This window comes from Brachyistius frenatus, unplaced genomic scaffold, assembly GCF_029030835.1.
Source record: "Brachyistius frenatus isolate BFR_SWC_R1_liver_20210118 unplaced genomic scaffold, ASM2903083v1 Contig_46, whole genome shotgun sequence".
NCBI lineage: Eukaryota > Metazoa > Chordata > Actinopteri > Embiotocidae > Brachyistius > Brachyistius frenatus.
This window is the reverse complement of record NW_027210645.1, coordinates 246,953-263,263: the sequence shown is the minus strand read 5'-3', so window position 1 is coordinate 263,263 and position 16,311 is coordinate 246,953. Positions and strand designations below refer to the sequence as shown.

The following is a 16,311-nucleotide window of genomic DNA, read 5'->3' as shown; positions in this document are numbered from 1 at the left end:
TGTCAGACTTCATTAACTTTTGCATTTAACTTTCTTAGTCATGAATCCTGTGCAAAAAAAAAAAAGCTCAAAGCTTTCCCTGTATTTCCCCCAGCAGATCTTCCAGGTGCTCATGTCCCCACAACACCCAGCTCAACTCATCTGTGTGGACTCCAGCTGTCAGCGTTACCCTGTTAGATAGCGAGCTGTAATCTGTACACGGTGTCAGGTGCTCGCCGCGGGGATGGAGAGACGTCTACCTCCGCCAGAGGAACGGCTCTCGCAGCCAATCACGCAGCACCGACAGGGAATCCCTGAGAAGTTTGAGGTGGTGGTGGTGGTGGTGAGGGTGGGGGTGAATAAATATATAAATAAAAATAGCCCTGCCCTGCCCTGGCCTGGCCTGGCCTGGCCTGGCCTGGCCTGCCTGGCCTGCTCGGCCAATGGCTGAGCCCACGGAGAGACGTATAAATAAATAAGAGAAATAAATAAAAGAGGAGGGAAACACATCCTGAGGGCATCCCCTACTGGCGTAGACAGCGCTGCCGCTCATCCCTCCCTCCCCTTTCTCAGCATCTCCCACTCCAACCAATCACTCACACTATTTGAAGTTATTTGCTTGCACTCCCTCAATCCCACACCCCACCCCCCTCACCCCTCCTCTTCCTCCTCCTCCTCCTCCTCCCCTCGCCGCCGACTCGGCTCTCTCACTTTCATTCTCCCTCATTAATGATCTCATCTCTCACTCTCCTTCCCTGAGGCCCAGAATGAGGTTAGCTCCGCAGTCTGACCTATAAACACTGCCATGGAAACTGCAACGTGTTACAGCGAGACACCTCTTAAACAGGGAGGATGGGGTGGAGGGGGGAGTGGGGGGGATCTCTCACCTTTATCTTAGCCAGAGGGCTATCAGAAGCCAGATTTACTTCACTTTCAACAATCCATTTTCCTGGCAGAAATATATATTTATATTCCCACTCTCAGAATTTCTTTTCCCTCTAACAAGTCAGTAGAAACCGGCGCCGCTTGAACGCGCCGTTACTCACTCGTGGCATCGGCTTGTTGTTCTCTGGATGTTGAAGTCAGAAGCAGCAGCGAAGGTGAAGCAGCAGATTTTGAATTCTTACCTCAAGTTAAGAGATTTTAAAGATCTATTCACCCCCGAATTCGGTCGCATTTGTTATTAATATCCAGATATTTGATCAAAACATTCCTACATGCCAAAAAAAAAGGTTCAAGATGTGTCTGAATTTTTCCCAGACTTCATTATCTCCCAGCTTACATCAGTAATTTAGTAGTCATGTAAACACAGGGCAGTAAACAAAGCGAAGCATCTTCGAGTGTCTGTAGTCTCAAGTACTGAATATTGAACCTATTCTAGTGATTCCTGCACATGGCTCTGAAAAGTATAACATCTCCATCATATTGCACAGCGGCCTCCAAAAGTCCGTATTTACTCCACATCTCGACATGTCTTCCTCAGCCCGACTGCACAGCTCAGAAAACTGTGTACGACTGCTTACAGCTGCAGGCTGGACTCCTCCTGCGCTGCACAGCAAAGCCAGGTGCCGTCAACTGTTTTAAGAAATGATCTGGACTTCATTATGGGCTTTAAAGAGAGAATTCCTGGCACTAAATGTGTATTTATTAGTTTACAATAGAACTCGACTGATCTATTAGCCGACCGATTTTTTTTTCAGCCAATATTGGCCTATCACAGATATATCGCTATAAGCGTATATGGTGCCCGATATGTATCTTTATAGAACATAAAGCATAAAACTATGCTTGAGGTAAATTAGAAATTGTTCTATTTTTCTTTTTTTTCCTTTTTATTATATTGTAATCTTTAAATTTCACATCTTGAGGGATCATATTTATAATATAGCACCTAATATTGGTATCGGCCCCAAAAATCTAGTATCAGTCGAGCTCTAGTCTGAATACAACACAAATTTATACCAAAAACAAAAGCTTAATTCAAGCTGGGTGCAGATGTACCACACGGGCTAAAGCAGCAGAGCTGCATGTCATTTCCTGTCTATCTGACGAAGGCAAAGTGGCCAAAAATAATGAGTTAGTGTGTTAAAGTTAATCAGTGGTTGATCAGAAAGGACAGAGAGGGCAGCTGTAAGGACACTTGTAGGAAGGTGATTTTCTGGATCAGTTTTATCACATCCTGCTGGTCAAAATTTGGCAAATATACTGAGTGTGTCTTCAAATATTCTGAGTCTGGGTTTACGATTACAAGTAGCTCAGAAATGTTGGCTTTAAATGCTGCTTCAGTGGGTTTTTTTTTTTGCAGTGTCTGAGGGAAATAAAACATAATTAATAAGTCAAACTATGGAGGTGGTTTGCGGAGGTCTGAGGATGAACCTTTGCTACAACAGTCCCGGGTCAGATGATAAGTAAAGGGGCGGAGGGCTCACCGGCAGACTGGATGGCCGCCCCTGCATGCTGTCTTCCTGACCGCTCTTGTTGGGCTGGTTCGAAGGAGGAGCGCTGGACTGGGAGCTGAAGGAGTCCTGGGATAGTTCCTGATTGGATAACACAAAAATCTCAGAGTCAAGCGTCTTATCACTGCTTGTTTGATCTTTGCAATGAACAGCAATACAACCAGCGGCACACTGATAGAAACAACAGATCTCCACTAGAGTTGGATAAATGTAGTGCGAGTGGAATATTTACTGTACAGTGCGTTCGTACCAATTTTTTTGTTTCGTTTTTTTTCAACCAACAACCGAAAGCAGCAACTCTTGGGTCCCGTGTAATGAAGGAGCAGTTGTGCTGTGACTTCTAAATCCTGTTGTTCTTACTATCCATTTAACAGACAGGAGCCTGTTTAATTAACTAAGTAATTAAACTTTGATTAAGCAACGAGGCGGCGCTGCATGTCTTACGTCAAAGGTTTTTTCTGAACTGCCTCCGGCTGCTTCACCGTTAAAGCCTTACAGAGAACTCAGCTCATTATGGGATGTCTTATAATATGGATAATGTTCAACGATTGGAAGCCAAAGTCAAAAATGAGCAACAACTATCAAACAAAAAAGGGACACGTGGACTTCATTACAGCCTGATGAAGTTCAGTTAAGTCAGTGACGCCCATCACATCACATTAGGGCTAACCGATGACAGCAGACTGTGTGCAGGTATTACCTGTGGAGGAGGCGGGAACCTCTGATATGGTGACACTTGTTGTTGTTGTTGTTGTTGCTGCTGTGGTTGTTGCTGCTGCTGCTGTTGCAGTGGGGGTGTCTGGGAGTAAGGTGATGGTTGACCCTGCTGGCCATGACCTGGAGGCTGCTGGGCTTGAGGAGACGGTCCTCCTGGTTGTTGCTGTTGCTGTTGTTGTTGTGGGGGCCCTTGTTGTTGTTGTTGTTGTTGCTGCTGTTGTTGCTGCTGCTGCTGTTGTTGTTGTTGTTGTTGTTGTTGTTGTTGTTGTTGCTGCTGCTGCTGCTGCTGCTGCTGCTGGGGTTTGCTGCTGTGGTGGCTGCCCTGGTCCAGCAGGCTGTGGGTACCCGGACTGGCCCTGGGGGCCCTGGGGGCCCTGGGGGCCCTGCTGACTTTGAGGACCAGTACCTTGCTGCTGCTGCTGCTGCGGCTGCTGCGGCTGCTGTTGAGGCTGCGGCTGCTGCTGCTGCTGCTGGGGAGGGACGTAGGGTGGCTGTCCTGGCTGAGACTGTGGGGTCTGGCTGTAGGGCGGCTGACCTTGAGGAGGGCCGTGGGGACCCTGTGATTGTTGATAAGGGGGCCCTGGTTGTCCGTGTTGGCCAGGGGACTGCGAGGGGTGGCCCTGCTGGGGGAAGGGAGGTCCGGAGGTGCCCTGGGGCTGGCCAGCGTACGGAGGCTGCTGCTGGCCGGGGTGAGGAGCCGGGCCATGCTGACCGTAGTAGCCCTGGCTTTGCTGGCCGTAGCCTCCTGGGCCCTGCTGTCCATAGGTGGACATCTAGACATGGAGACAAGAAATCAGTCAGAACCAACACTAGTTTAGCATTAGGTGATTCAACCTGCTGCCGGAGCGCACCAGAGCAACGCTTCACCACTTATTTCTCCAAGTGAGGAAATACAGTTAGAATTTTTTTTGATGCAGTTGAAATTCATGAACATATTTGACCTGTTTGAAGATCCTAAAAGTGTGTCATTCAAGAGGGCCAATAAAAACAATTGGAACAGTCAAATTTCTCATAATTTCGTTTAAGATTACTGATTCACTCGTTGCCTTGTTATGATACACTATCAACTGCATTACTTCCTGGATTTTTTCAAACTAAAAGTCCTTTAGTGTTTTATAAGACGGAAATTTAAAAAGGCTTTTTATTGAGAAACATTTGCAGGAACGTGTTGTGACTGAAGTTGGACGATCACATTTTAGATGAAAAATAATAGCAACCTCCGGTGCTTCAAATAGCATCAAATCACTGCGCAGCAGGACGTGACAGGAGCGACTTTGGATATTTCTCTCGGTTCAATAGAAGTCACGCTGTATTTCCTGCGGTGTGTAACGTCTTAATAAAGCCCGGACTATTGTACCTCCATCTGAAACTCGTTGGTAGCTGTCGTTCACCTGCTTACTGTTTACACTGTGTTTTAAACCCGGCGGTTGTCTGCTTCTGTGTGTCACCACAGTTGCTGTTGTAACGGGGGAGAGAACCCAGGTAGAGGTAGCAGCTGACAAAGCCCCTAAAACAGAGTTATAGGAACTTAAAAGGTTCCACGTTCTCCCGATGCGGAGACACACAGCGGTTCTTGGAGATGTGAAATAGTTCCTGCGGTCCAAAAACACCTAAAGTCTCATGTTAGAACCAGGAGTGTGAGGAGATTCAGCCAAGCACAGTTGAAACGTGTGAACTTCAGGTTTTACTATCCTGAGCTCGGTACTTGAATGCAGCATGTGTTCTTACAGGATCTTTTTCTAAAGCTGCCAAAATATGTAAAAAATAACCCCAATATTTAAAGTCAGCTCTTTGATTTTTTTTTTTTCTTTCACTATTCATTCTCAGCGGAGTAATCAGAGCATCATCTCATCTTCCTCGCAGATTAAAGAGGAAGAGACAACTGTTCTCTCCCTCCGTCTGAAGGGTGTGTTCCTCACTACAAACCCATCAGTCAGAGCGCATGAGAAAACTCACCGAGTGCTGGAATTCAGACGCACATCGCTTTAAATTACCACCATGGAAATACAGAAAGAACAAATTTAGTTTTGACTTCATCTCCTTGAACTTCAATATGAGCCTTTTCATATTCTGCCCGATGCTGCACGCAGAATGCCTTTTAATACGCTGTTTTCATTTCATTAGCCTCAAGGAGCGTGGAAGGAGAAAGCGCTGACCTTGTGAGGAAACACTGTAATGTATAAAAAAAAAGAAAAGAAAAAAAAGAGGAGAAGAAAAAAAAAAAGCCATGTGTTTTTTGTTTGGGAGGGTCCTCAGCTACTCAAGAACTCAAAAGAAAAAATAGAAGATGGTAAAGAATTGGCGCGCATTTAAAACAACATCGAGTGGCTGTATTGTATCTGTCTGACAAAGGCAGGGAAGCCGTTTTCTTCTCTGCAGGGCACTTATCGAGTCCACGGTCAGACACCAGGCAGGCCAGTATGAGATAATCACACCACACAATGGGCACTAGACCACAGGCAGCGGACGTGGAAGAAAAGGCTTCACTCTACGGGATTCCCTGCATGCATTGCTCTGTGAAGACGGACTGCCTGGCAGACGAGAGTTCAAGAAGGGGCTTATTCTTCGCTAAGAGGAAGTAGCTGCAGCAAACTGGATGTTTGCTGTTTTCAATTGGACGACACTGTCAGGCGGTGCTGCCCACTGTGTCCACCAACACAGCTGGATTTTCTTCTTTCTTTTTTTTTTTTTTTTGCCATCCTTTTGCTTTTAAACATGAAAATAAAGAGGAGAGTGAAAAATGGATGGACTGCTCTCTTTGGTTCTGTCACTGTAGGAGCTGGTTTATTCGGTGTCTTTAAGGCTTCAGGTTTAAAAAAAAAAGATGCTGGATTTGAGTTTGGTTGGGCTCTGTTTACTCTGATTCTCATCTATGATCCAGTGAATTATCCCGTTTTCAAAACAGAACTGTTGCTGCTGGACTTTAATGAACAGTGTGTCGTCCCCTCTTCTCTCTCATCTTACAGCTTTGGAGACATTAAAGGAATAGCGCCACATTTTGGAATACATTTCAGTGTTTTCCCAAAGTTTGGGGAAGACTTAGGTAAATATGTTTAATGGGAGTTTTGCAGTCCAATCCCAATCAAAAATATGCACGTTAACATCATTTTTGTCCATGATTTTTACCATATGTGTGTCAAATTATCCAAAAATGTTTATAAAGCTAAAGCAGATAATAAACAATCTACACCCAGAAAGGCAAAACTTGCTACTGAAGTCCACTGGAACAGCTACAATCATCCCATCTGAGAAAAGTCATTAAGTTGATCTGTTGTTCTCCACAATTATTGGGTTTAGATGGTGCTCAACACGGCTTGGCTGCTGCACTCAAGTTTTATAGTAGTCGTCAAAATCCTAGTTTTATTTATCAATGCTGCATGCATGCTGTCTAATATATAAAATAATACAGGAAACAGTGGGTGTGTCTGAAGGTAAGAAAACTCACCTCCCAGCATCAGCGACGTCTTTTATTAGAGCGTGATTAATACGGGATTTTAGGAGCTGATGTCAAAATAAGTAAAAACATTCTGATATTGAAAAATAGGCCGATATTCTTCATACAATTTGCTTGCAATGATCGCTGAAGTGAGGCTATGAAACACTTTTGATACTTGTGACAACAATATGTAAAGAGGCAGATATTTCATAGTTTATTGTCCCCACTGACATCAGTGCACTGAAACTGAACTTCACTCTAAATCTAATCATTATAAATATCTTTAGACGTCTCAGTAATAACAGTGGCATGGTTTGGTTCTGCTGATCCAAATCCCTGTCCTTCGCTTTCTCACCTCAGCCAGCGACACCACAGCGTGGTTTGGCAGTTCTTCTGGGTGGAGATTGATCCCATCAATATCGGATAATCTCCCCAAGATGTTAAAGGTGTCAAAAGTGAGCAGGACAAATCCCCTCCTCTGTTTGGAACCGGCCGTCCTCCCATCGCAAACATAAGTTTCCTATCCGAGTTCACATCCTCTCGACACCAGTGTCTTATTATTTGGTGATTTCAACACGCATGTTGATGATTGGTCAGAAATTATTGTTTAACAGGATTCAACCATTTTACCATAAAGTCTCAGGTCCCCAACAAATCTGTCTTCACATGCTGCATTCTGAACTTAATAGCCTTAACTTTCTTCGCAAAATGTTTTGTTTCTATGCTACAGATCATATTTCCATATTATTTACACAATAAGTGTTTGGAGATTGGGAAAACAATTAAGTGTACAAGAACCTCTGATCTCAGCTACCTGTTGAATAACCTGCTAATGTTACTCCCAGTCATCCAGGAGAAAAAAAAACATCTTTGAACATGTTACCACAACAAATCTCTTATAATCATATATTTGGCCGTTTGAAGCGGAACAATAACTTCATTGTGCAAGGTTGCAATAAAAACAGAAGTGACAGTTATCTGTAAATAATTACTGACCTGCTGTCCATACTGCATGCCGCCCATGGCGCCAGGTGTTCGGGTCTGCATCCCCATAGGATACCTCTGGGGGCCCGGAGGTCCGTAGCCCTGCCCTGCGTAAGAGCCCGCCTGCTGGGGTCCAGGCCCGGCGGGAGGCCCTTGCTGCTGCTGCTGCTGCTGCTGGGAGTAGGGAATGGGTCCTCCATATGGCTGGCCACGCATCTTCCCTACCTGGTCCATCGGGCTTGGAGGCTGGAGGACACAAAGGGAACATGTAATGTGAACCAGTGGCTGGCTGCATGGACAATTATAGCATCAAAACTGCATGAAAAAGGTTTAACTGTGGAGATAATTGTCTGTTATCCACTCCTGGTTGGGAGGTCCACGGTGCTCCTATTAGGACTCTGCAGTGACACAGCCTAACAAGCTCTATAATGATGCAACTGATGGGATATTGTTCAGAATCCGGTGATGTGACACGAAAAGAATGGGAAGTGCAGTCCAGGTCAAATTTAGCCTGAGTTATTTTGGTACCTTTTTTGCAACGTGGGTTCAGTGAACAGGAATTACTCAGAACACAAATGATGACTCCGCCTCTGCAATGTATCGCGCAAGCATCATCTTATAAACCAGTCACAGTATAATCAAGCAAATACAGAACAAAAAGCAAGAAGGGGGAGGAGGAAACAAAAACAAAAAAAAAAGCAGTAGTGGATTTACTTTCCTACTAGAAAGGGAAAAAATTGGCCATGAATGAATGAATGAGCCCACTACATCCGCCAGGAGCGTTTCCCTGCCCAGGAGATCATTGTGCCAGTGGGTGGATACTGTTACGGCGCAGACGTCAGGGAGGGTTTCTACGAAAATAAGCTTTAAGGAAGTGGAAGTGTCTGCGGTAGCTGGAGCCGGGCCTACCCCTCAGCTGGAGCCATGTCAGGACGGAGGGTGGAGGTGGTGGTGGAGGGGGGGGCTGACCTTGGCCGGCTTGGACTCCGAGGGATCCACATGGCCCGAGCAGGGGAGGGATGTGTTACCGGGGCCAGACAGCCTTCTCTGGCTTCAGAGGCGCGGAGGGGAAGGTTCGTAATGAGGTAGCCTGTCTGTCAACAGCTGGAGCCAAGGTCATAAAGTGTGATGCTGCATGTGTGTACATAAGAGTTGAGCTGCGAGGATTTCCCCCCCCTCCCTCCCTCCCTCCCCCATCAGACACAACACTCCTCCGGTGCAAGAAGAAATAAATACGCTCAAAAATAGAACAGTTGTCATCAGCCGCAAACCTAAAAAAGTACAAAAACAGACCCGGGCTGGGTGTGGAGGGGCTCGGCCGCCGCGGTCCCACGCCACCAACTCATCATCACACTGCGTGTTCCCAACAAACCCTCCACTGCACTGAGAGGACGAGCCACAATGGGAAGCTTTGAAGTTGCAACACCTCCTGGCCTGCTGACCTCGGGCAGCAGACACAAAGCTTTCATTGCTTCCCACGGTTATTAATCTGTGTGTGTTTCTTTTTCCTCCCCCCCGCCCAAAAAAAAAACGTCTTTTCCTTGGTTGAGGGAGACAACCACCGGGGCTATTTATAGCCAGCGAGACGGAGAGAGGGCAGTCTGCCGAAAATGTAACAGGTCCCAGCTGCACTGCTGTTTGAACCCGGGCCAGGCCTTGCTCTTCCTGGGCTTTAATAAAGCAGCAGGGCTTTTGGCACTCTATGAATGACAGTGCTGCAGTGAGAGAGAGAGGTGGAGGGGGGCGGGGGCGGGGGGGGGGGGCGGATGGCTCAGCAGGACGCTAGTGTGTGTGTGAAAATATGTGTGCGTTGGTGTGTTGGGGAAGACTGGAGGTGGTGGGAGGTGGAGGTGGTGGGTGGATCAACAAGCTGTCAGTGCGGTCAACCAACATCATCCAAGATAACATATTCCACTCCAGATTTTCCCCGTAGCCTCCCCCAGGCCACACTCTCCTGAGCTCCTCCAGGTTCAGGAGAGTGTATGTGTGGGTTATGTTGTATGTGTGTGTGTGTGTGTGTGTGCAGGAAAAGGGAGGGGAGGGTTACTACGCTCCCTTGGGTCATTACCAACCGCACCATGGGGGGAAGAGGTAACGGCCCCCGGTAGGCACTCTCCTGTGACCTCTAATGCACTTTTAACCCCGAGGCTGGAAGGACACAGACGCACACGCACACGCACCTGACATCACACCATGATAGCAGCCCAAACAACACGCCGCTCAGCTGAAACATGACCGAGGAGAAAAGTCGTGAAAGAGCAGACGCTACCTCGCTGGTGCGTTTCAATCCATTTCAGACAGCTGGATTTGTCCAATTATGGCAACAAGAAGGAAACGTCTCCACATTTTTACAAACAGAGCTGCAGCGGCTTCTTTCACTGGACAGAAATATGCTACAGCTCCTGCCTAATGAGCTGCTTAAGCAGTTAGACGGAGCCTCCCGTGTCATCCGTAAAGTGTGCCACCGAGGCCCGAATCACCCGCTGACGTCCTCCGGTCCGCATGAAAAATGGCTCGTATGCTAACAAACTACTAAAGCAGCCGCCGCTAAAGGTAAAATCTATTTCTCATTTAGACAAAATCTCCCAGCGATGACCAGGCCCATAAAACAATCAACCTTTCTTTCCTCCCCTCCTCACCACCAATTTCGGTCGATATCACGCCGGCAGTGAGAATATTTCAACACCGACTCGCGTAGCCACTTTCCAACACTGACAGGTGGACTCGGCAGAGAGAGAGTCAGAAACAATCGCTGCTTCCAGCTCCGTGAAGAATCACCGCAAAACAACCACTCATCTGCCTCTCGCGTCTCATTTAACAGATGGAGATCGTGGTGATCTGACCAGGTTGCAACGCTGAGCACCTCTCTGTGCACACACCTAATAAAAAACAAAAACAGAAACACACTTGAAAATAAGGCTGGCGATTAGTTTTTGTTTGACTATTTACTCATTATTCTGATATTTTATACCAACATTCACTGAATTTTTTTTGGCCATTTTGATGCCTAAACAATTAAATGAGTTGTAATAGTTCAGTGTTTCCAGGAGGAAACCCCAAAGAAATAAGTTGTTTTGAGTTCAACATTATAAAACTACTTTAAGATGATGTACAGACCCTAAAAGAATAAATCCAGGTAATGAAAACCAGGATGTTATTTTGAAACGACTGTGATAAACAGCTGCTTGTAAAACAGGCCTCAGTTCTATTTTCTCAAATGGGAGGATTTGCTGCTTTTCTAAGTTTTGTGTCCGATCGAATATGTTCAGGTTTTGGATGAAAACAGCGACTTAAAGACAACGAACAACACAAACAACTTATTTACTGCCCTATTTTACTTGTTTGGGTCTTTATTAATGGTTGTAATGGTAATGAGGTAATTTTATGTCATTTACAAAACCACCTGATCATCAGAATCAGTTTCTTTCATCTGTATAAAAACAGCTGGATGAAACGAACAGAAATGTCAGATTTACTTCACCGTTTCCATGTTGATTTCTTTCCTTTGAGGTTTGACTGGCGCTCTTTTAATGATGTCATCTTGTTGCGCCCTCTTCTTCTGCTGTGGTTTAAAGGCACACGAGTGGACAGTGGCCCAACATGTTTATCTGAAGCAGCTTAACTTTGAATATTCATCCAACATAAACATGGTGGATTTAGTTGCAAAGCCAAACACCACCGACAACAATGGCTCTTCTTCATGTGTGTGTGTGAGCCAATTAAACTGTGATTAGGTTTCTCCTATAATAGTGGAAACAATGAACAGAAAGAAAAAAAAAATTGTTAAGTGGAATCATTTTTGAGAATTAAATGTAAACTTAAATTTCATGATCCTGACAGCTTTATTGGAAATAAAAAAAAATTAAAAAAAAAAAAAGAGGGCCCCAATGATTGGCCGATCAAAAAAATGTGTTGATCGACATATAAATAATTGTCAACTATATTCACAAGTAAAAGCAGAAGCCACTTTTTAAGCCTAACAATGCTGCTTTCAACTGCTCAAGTATGAAGATTTACTCATTTTCTGTTTTTTAACTGTGAATTGAATATTTCTGTTTTTGACGGTTGATCGAACGAAACAAAACATCAGGAAACACCAGTTTGGGCATTTGTCACTATTTTCTGACATTTAATGAACAATTAATCAAGAAAAATGATCTGTAAATTTGTCGATACTGAAATTAGGTAATCATGAAGTGCAGCTTTACAGACATTGTAGTCAACAAAGTCGTTGGTCAGTATCGTCAATAAAGCGGATTTATCCTTTAAAGCACAATCATCTCCTGGAAACTCCAGAAAATAACAAATAAATCCAGTCAGAAGTCAATAAAAAGCCAATATGAACACAGCACATGGGTGGGACTCCTCAGTAAAATCTAATATCTTTCATAACATGTCTGATGGCTTCATATAAGTGCAGGATGTTGGTTGTTTTTTTTGGATGATGTTAACGCCGGCTGGGCGATAGCTGCCGCTCGGCGCGTCATTGATCCGTTTACCAGTGTTTTTCTTTGCATTGCTTAAGTTGTTCACATCTGACACACCATTACGTCCTCCAGGATCCCACAGAGCTTCGGCTCGGCCCTTTTGTGAGCGTGTGCGTGCTTCAGCCACACCAAACAGCGCCGGCTGCATCTATATGGAGGTCAGGGACTTCTATACAAGGCTCTGTTCCTCTTCCTCTCCGTCGGAGCATTAGCAGCTCGGCTCTTTAGAAAAGGCAACACCGAGATTGGAGCACCGCGAGGAGTTAAGACCTTGAGCAGCTGAATATATTTTCCCAGGTTTTTAGCCTTTAATCATCGCCACAAAAACATTGATTAAAAGTAGTATTAAGTTAAATATTAGAGGCACAAGGCTGAGAAAAAAAATCCTTGGTTTAAAAGGAAGCCGTGTTTCAAGGTGAAAAAACATGTAAGTGAATGTTCAACACTAAGAATTAAGAGTCACTGCATTTCTCACACGATCTTATAATATGTTATACAGTGCGAGAGAGGGATCTGCTTGTTATGTGTTACTGGAAGATGTGGGCGGTTGGAGGTAGAGAGATGGATGCAGTGGAAAGACGATAAGGCACGCAGTGGAAGTCGGACCGATGGCTCCCATCAAGGTCTCGCAAAAAACCTGCCACTTCCTGCTACTTAGCAAACATTTTCTTATAGCGTGCAATATAAACTAGAAGTCTGATTTTAATGAATCATTTTGAGGGAAGTGTAGCCTGTTTGATAAATAAACTATTTAGCCTGTTTTTATGATGCAGCTAACCATTGTTTTCATGATCAATTCATCCGTTCCCGTTTCTTGACTAATGAATTCATTGTTTTGCCTGTAAAATGTCAGAAAATGTGACGGTGAGTTCAGATCAAACGTGAAGCGACTTCTTCCCGCGGAGAGATTTACATACAAAGTCAATGCAAAGACGTAAATGTCCGCGAAGTCGCACCGGGCGACGCGAAAGGGCGTGAATTTAAAAAGTTGAAAATATTTAACTCGAGCAGCCGTACTGCGTAACAGGAGGCAAAACTTTGGATTTATCTCGCTGCGTAACAAACGAGCTCACTCAGTTATTTCACTCTTCTGCTGTGGCCAGTGTTACGTTATGTTTTTAGCATTAAACACGAACCTGTTATTTCCAGCTGTGGCCAGAGTAACAACAGAAAAATTAGTAAAGACGACAAAATAAACAAGCTAACAAGGACAACAAAATAACATACTTATTGGTATTTTGAGTGCAAAAAAGAAAACTGATATTGAACACAAACAGATGCAACTTTTTTTTCTATCTCCCTGTATATTTTCCTTCAATCATTCAGCCTCAAATCAGACTACAAATATGTATATTACTTATTTGCTATATTATCATGAAGTTCGAGTTGCAAAAAACCTGCCGTTGTGATGTGGAGGGAAACTCCCTGACGCGCACGCAGACCGCAGGGCGAGGTAACAAAGTGCTGCAGCAACACACTCCTTAGTTTTTGAAAAGTTCAAAGTTTTGATAAGAGAAAAGACAGATTGATCATTCAGGTTGTAAAATGCGGACATAACCAGTGGCCAATGTTTTACGTCAATAATTTGCCATCGCTGAAAATTAGTGCAGGAGCTATGTATCAAGAAGTACACATAACAACACTCATCAGAATCACCTGGAGGCTCAATGGTCTTCAACTAAATTCAGATGTTTACTGAAAGGCCGAGCTGCTGTCTCCTCAGCATCACTTCAAGCGTTGTGTCAAACTTCCCACATATAGAAACGACGTGTCAACCATGCAGAGCTGCACTGTCTCTTTTTTTTTCTTTCTTTTTTTTGCTCAGTCATCTAATCAATTCTGGAGGAAACTCCTCCCCTCCCCCCCCTTTTTTTTTTTTTTCTCTCTTCCATAAAATAAATAAATAAATAACCACAATTAGCACATGGCTAATCTGCATAGAGGAAAGCCAGAGCACTCTTGGCAGAAGAGGTTGCACTGAGTATTTTGTGTCATGACTGGGCTGCTGGTGGATATTGCAACTATTCAAAATGTGTGTGTGTGTGTGTGTGTGTGTGTGTGTGTGTGTGTGTGTGTGTGTGTGTGTGTGTGATGGGGATTTGGAGCGGGGGGGGGGGGGGGACCTACGAGCAGAGCTGGAGTGTACGGGGCCGAGTGGAGCAGATGGACCGGGGGGGACAGACTATAAACAACTGCTGCTAATTTAATCCGCCACACGGCCACATGGCCTCGGCTCGGCGCACACACACCATTGTTCTGCCTTAAAGCCCTTCGACACGCAACTGCACACCAGCACCAACACACGCCGGCTCAGGCCGCCCTCGTATGGTGGCGGAGCCGCACACATCACATCAAGGGGCGGGGCGGGGCAGGATATCCTGCTGTTTAGCACCGACGTGAGGGGATCCGTCTCCGAGGGCACCGCTGGTTCAGCTCCCAGCGCCTCCAGGACTGAAGAGTCGAGTTCTGGTCCAGGACAAGGGACAGCGGTCCCAGCGACGTCCCCCCCGACGTAACCTTCAGACGGAGTATCGAGAGCTGCAGACGAATATTCAACTTCTGTCCTTATCAACTTTAAAATGAAAACCCAAAAGGAGTTTTGAAAATGATAAAGCGACAAAAGCTGGTATGAATATCAGCGGAGATTTGGATTCCAGAGAACTACTGATTTATCTGTTGGATGATTTCACTGCTTGATATTGGCCTTTCACAGATATACTGATATCAGTTCATATGTGATCTGATATGAATTCTTTTTAACAGAACATTATGCAGAAAAAGATGCTTTGTGTCATTTAAAAATAGTTTAATGTGTTTTCACTCATGGTTTTGTGTAACTATTACTTTACAAAATGTATTTTAACTTTAAAACATCCTGCCACTATTACACATCTTTGTCACGAGTAATTGATAACCACATTTCAGTCAAAGTACCTATGTCAGATTTTATTTTACTACCTAATAAGAGTATTGACACCAGCCCTAATAATCTGGTATCAGTCCAAATCTCACTGCAGCTACCATTTATTTTTACGATCAATTCATCTGCTCATATTTTTAAAGGGGTCATTACAATAAATTTAAAAAAAAACATGCAGGTGACCATTTACATTTTTTTTTAAACTATCAGTTTGCACGACTGAAAAAGAAACTAATTTATTTTCTTTTAGATTTTCGATTTAAATAATCCTTTCGTTTTCAAAACAGCAGTTTTCTATTGTTTGTACTGCTCTAGTACTCGATTTACTAATTTCTAATCTAAATTTTTCCTGTATTTTATTTAGGCAACATTTCTGCACAGCTGTTTGGGTGAAGCAGAATTTTAAGCGCTCTTTATGTCAGTGTTTAGATAAGATTCAACATTTGTGATACATGAAAAACAGCCGTGTAGAAAAACATTTGTATTTCTCAAAGTGAGGTATCATGAAAAGTATCATCCTGATACCAGAACTCAGGTTTCACATCAGCGCTGCACATTTTCAAACCATATTAAAACATAACAGCAACAGTGTGAATAAAAAATATTCCACCTTCCACTTCTGAATGTTGAACAACAGCAGTGACCAATTATCTCAACCAACATCTAAATAAATGAGGACCGAGACATTTCGATACCGATGATAAGGACTAATTATATTTTGACACTGGGAAGCTTTATTAAAAATTCCTCCTTTAATTATTCATATCATTATTTAATTATAACTCTTAAATCTTTCTAAAAAAACAGGAGTCAGACACACAGCAGAGAGCCAGCAGCACCGAGGTAAACTACTTGGACAAATCAGCTTTTAAGAGGAGCTAAAGCACAGCTTACTGGTGTGTTCAAAAAGCTGGGAAAAATCCATACCTGTGAGCTCGAGTACACAAGAAGCTGCGGGGAAAACAAATGAAAGACCGTGTTCTCAATTAAACAATTAGTCCGAATCCTTCCACATCCACCGGAGAAGTTCAGACGTGAAGCTGACCGCTGCACGACTCCAACATAAGGAGGGGAAGGAGGGGAGCCCCCCCACCACCCCCCTCCCCGCACCTGCTGGTGCCATCATCCACACCGAGCACAGGCAACAGCACCCCTACTCACCCAGATGTTCACCCAGCTGTTCGGAGGAATTCAAAAGATGTTTTTTGGGGGGGTGGGGAGGGGTGGAGGAAGTGGGAACTCACACGCTCACATGACAAAATCTTCACATCTCCGGGAGATGAGGGAGGAAGTCTTTCCAAGGCCATTTCAGGTTAATAAGAACAACAACAG

General features: G+C 44.3%; 1 protein-coding gene across 1 annotated transcript in view; it reads right to left on the bottom strand.

The window, feature by feature from the left end:
• Positions 1-16,311, bottom strand: part of arid1ab (AT-rich interactive domain 1Ab) — a 57,803-nt gene that overhangs the window by 26,899 nt on the left and 14,593 nt on the right. Inside the window, 4 exon segments of the mRNA XM_069703370.1 lie at positions 2,409-2,516; positions 3,136-3,447; positions 3,449-3,925; positions 7,585-7,818. Of these exon segments, the coding sequence (XP_069559471.1) occupies positions 2,409-2,516; positions 3,136-3,447; positions 3,449-3,925; positions 7,585-7,818 (1,131 nt within the window).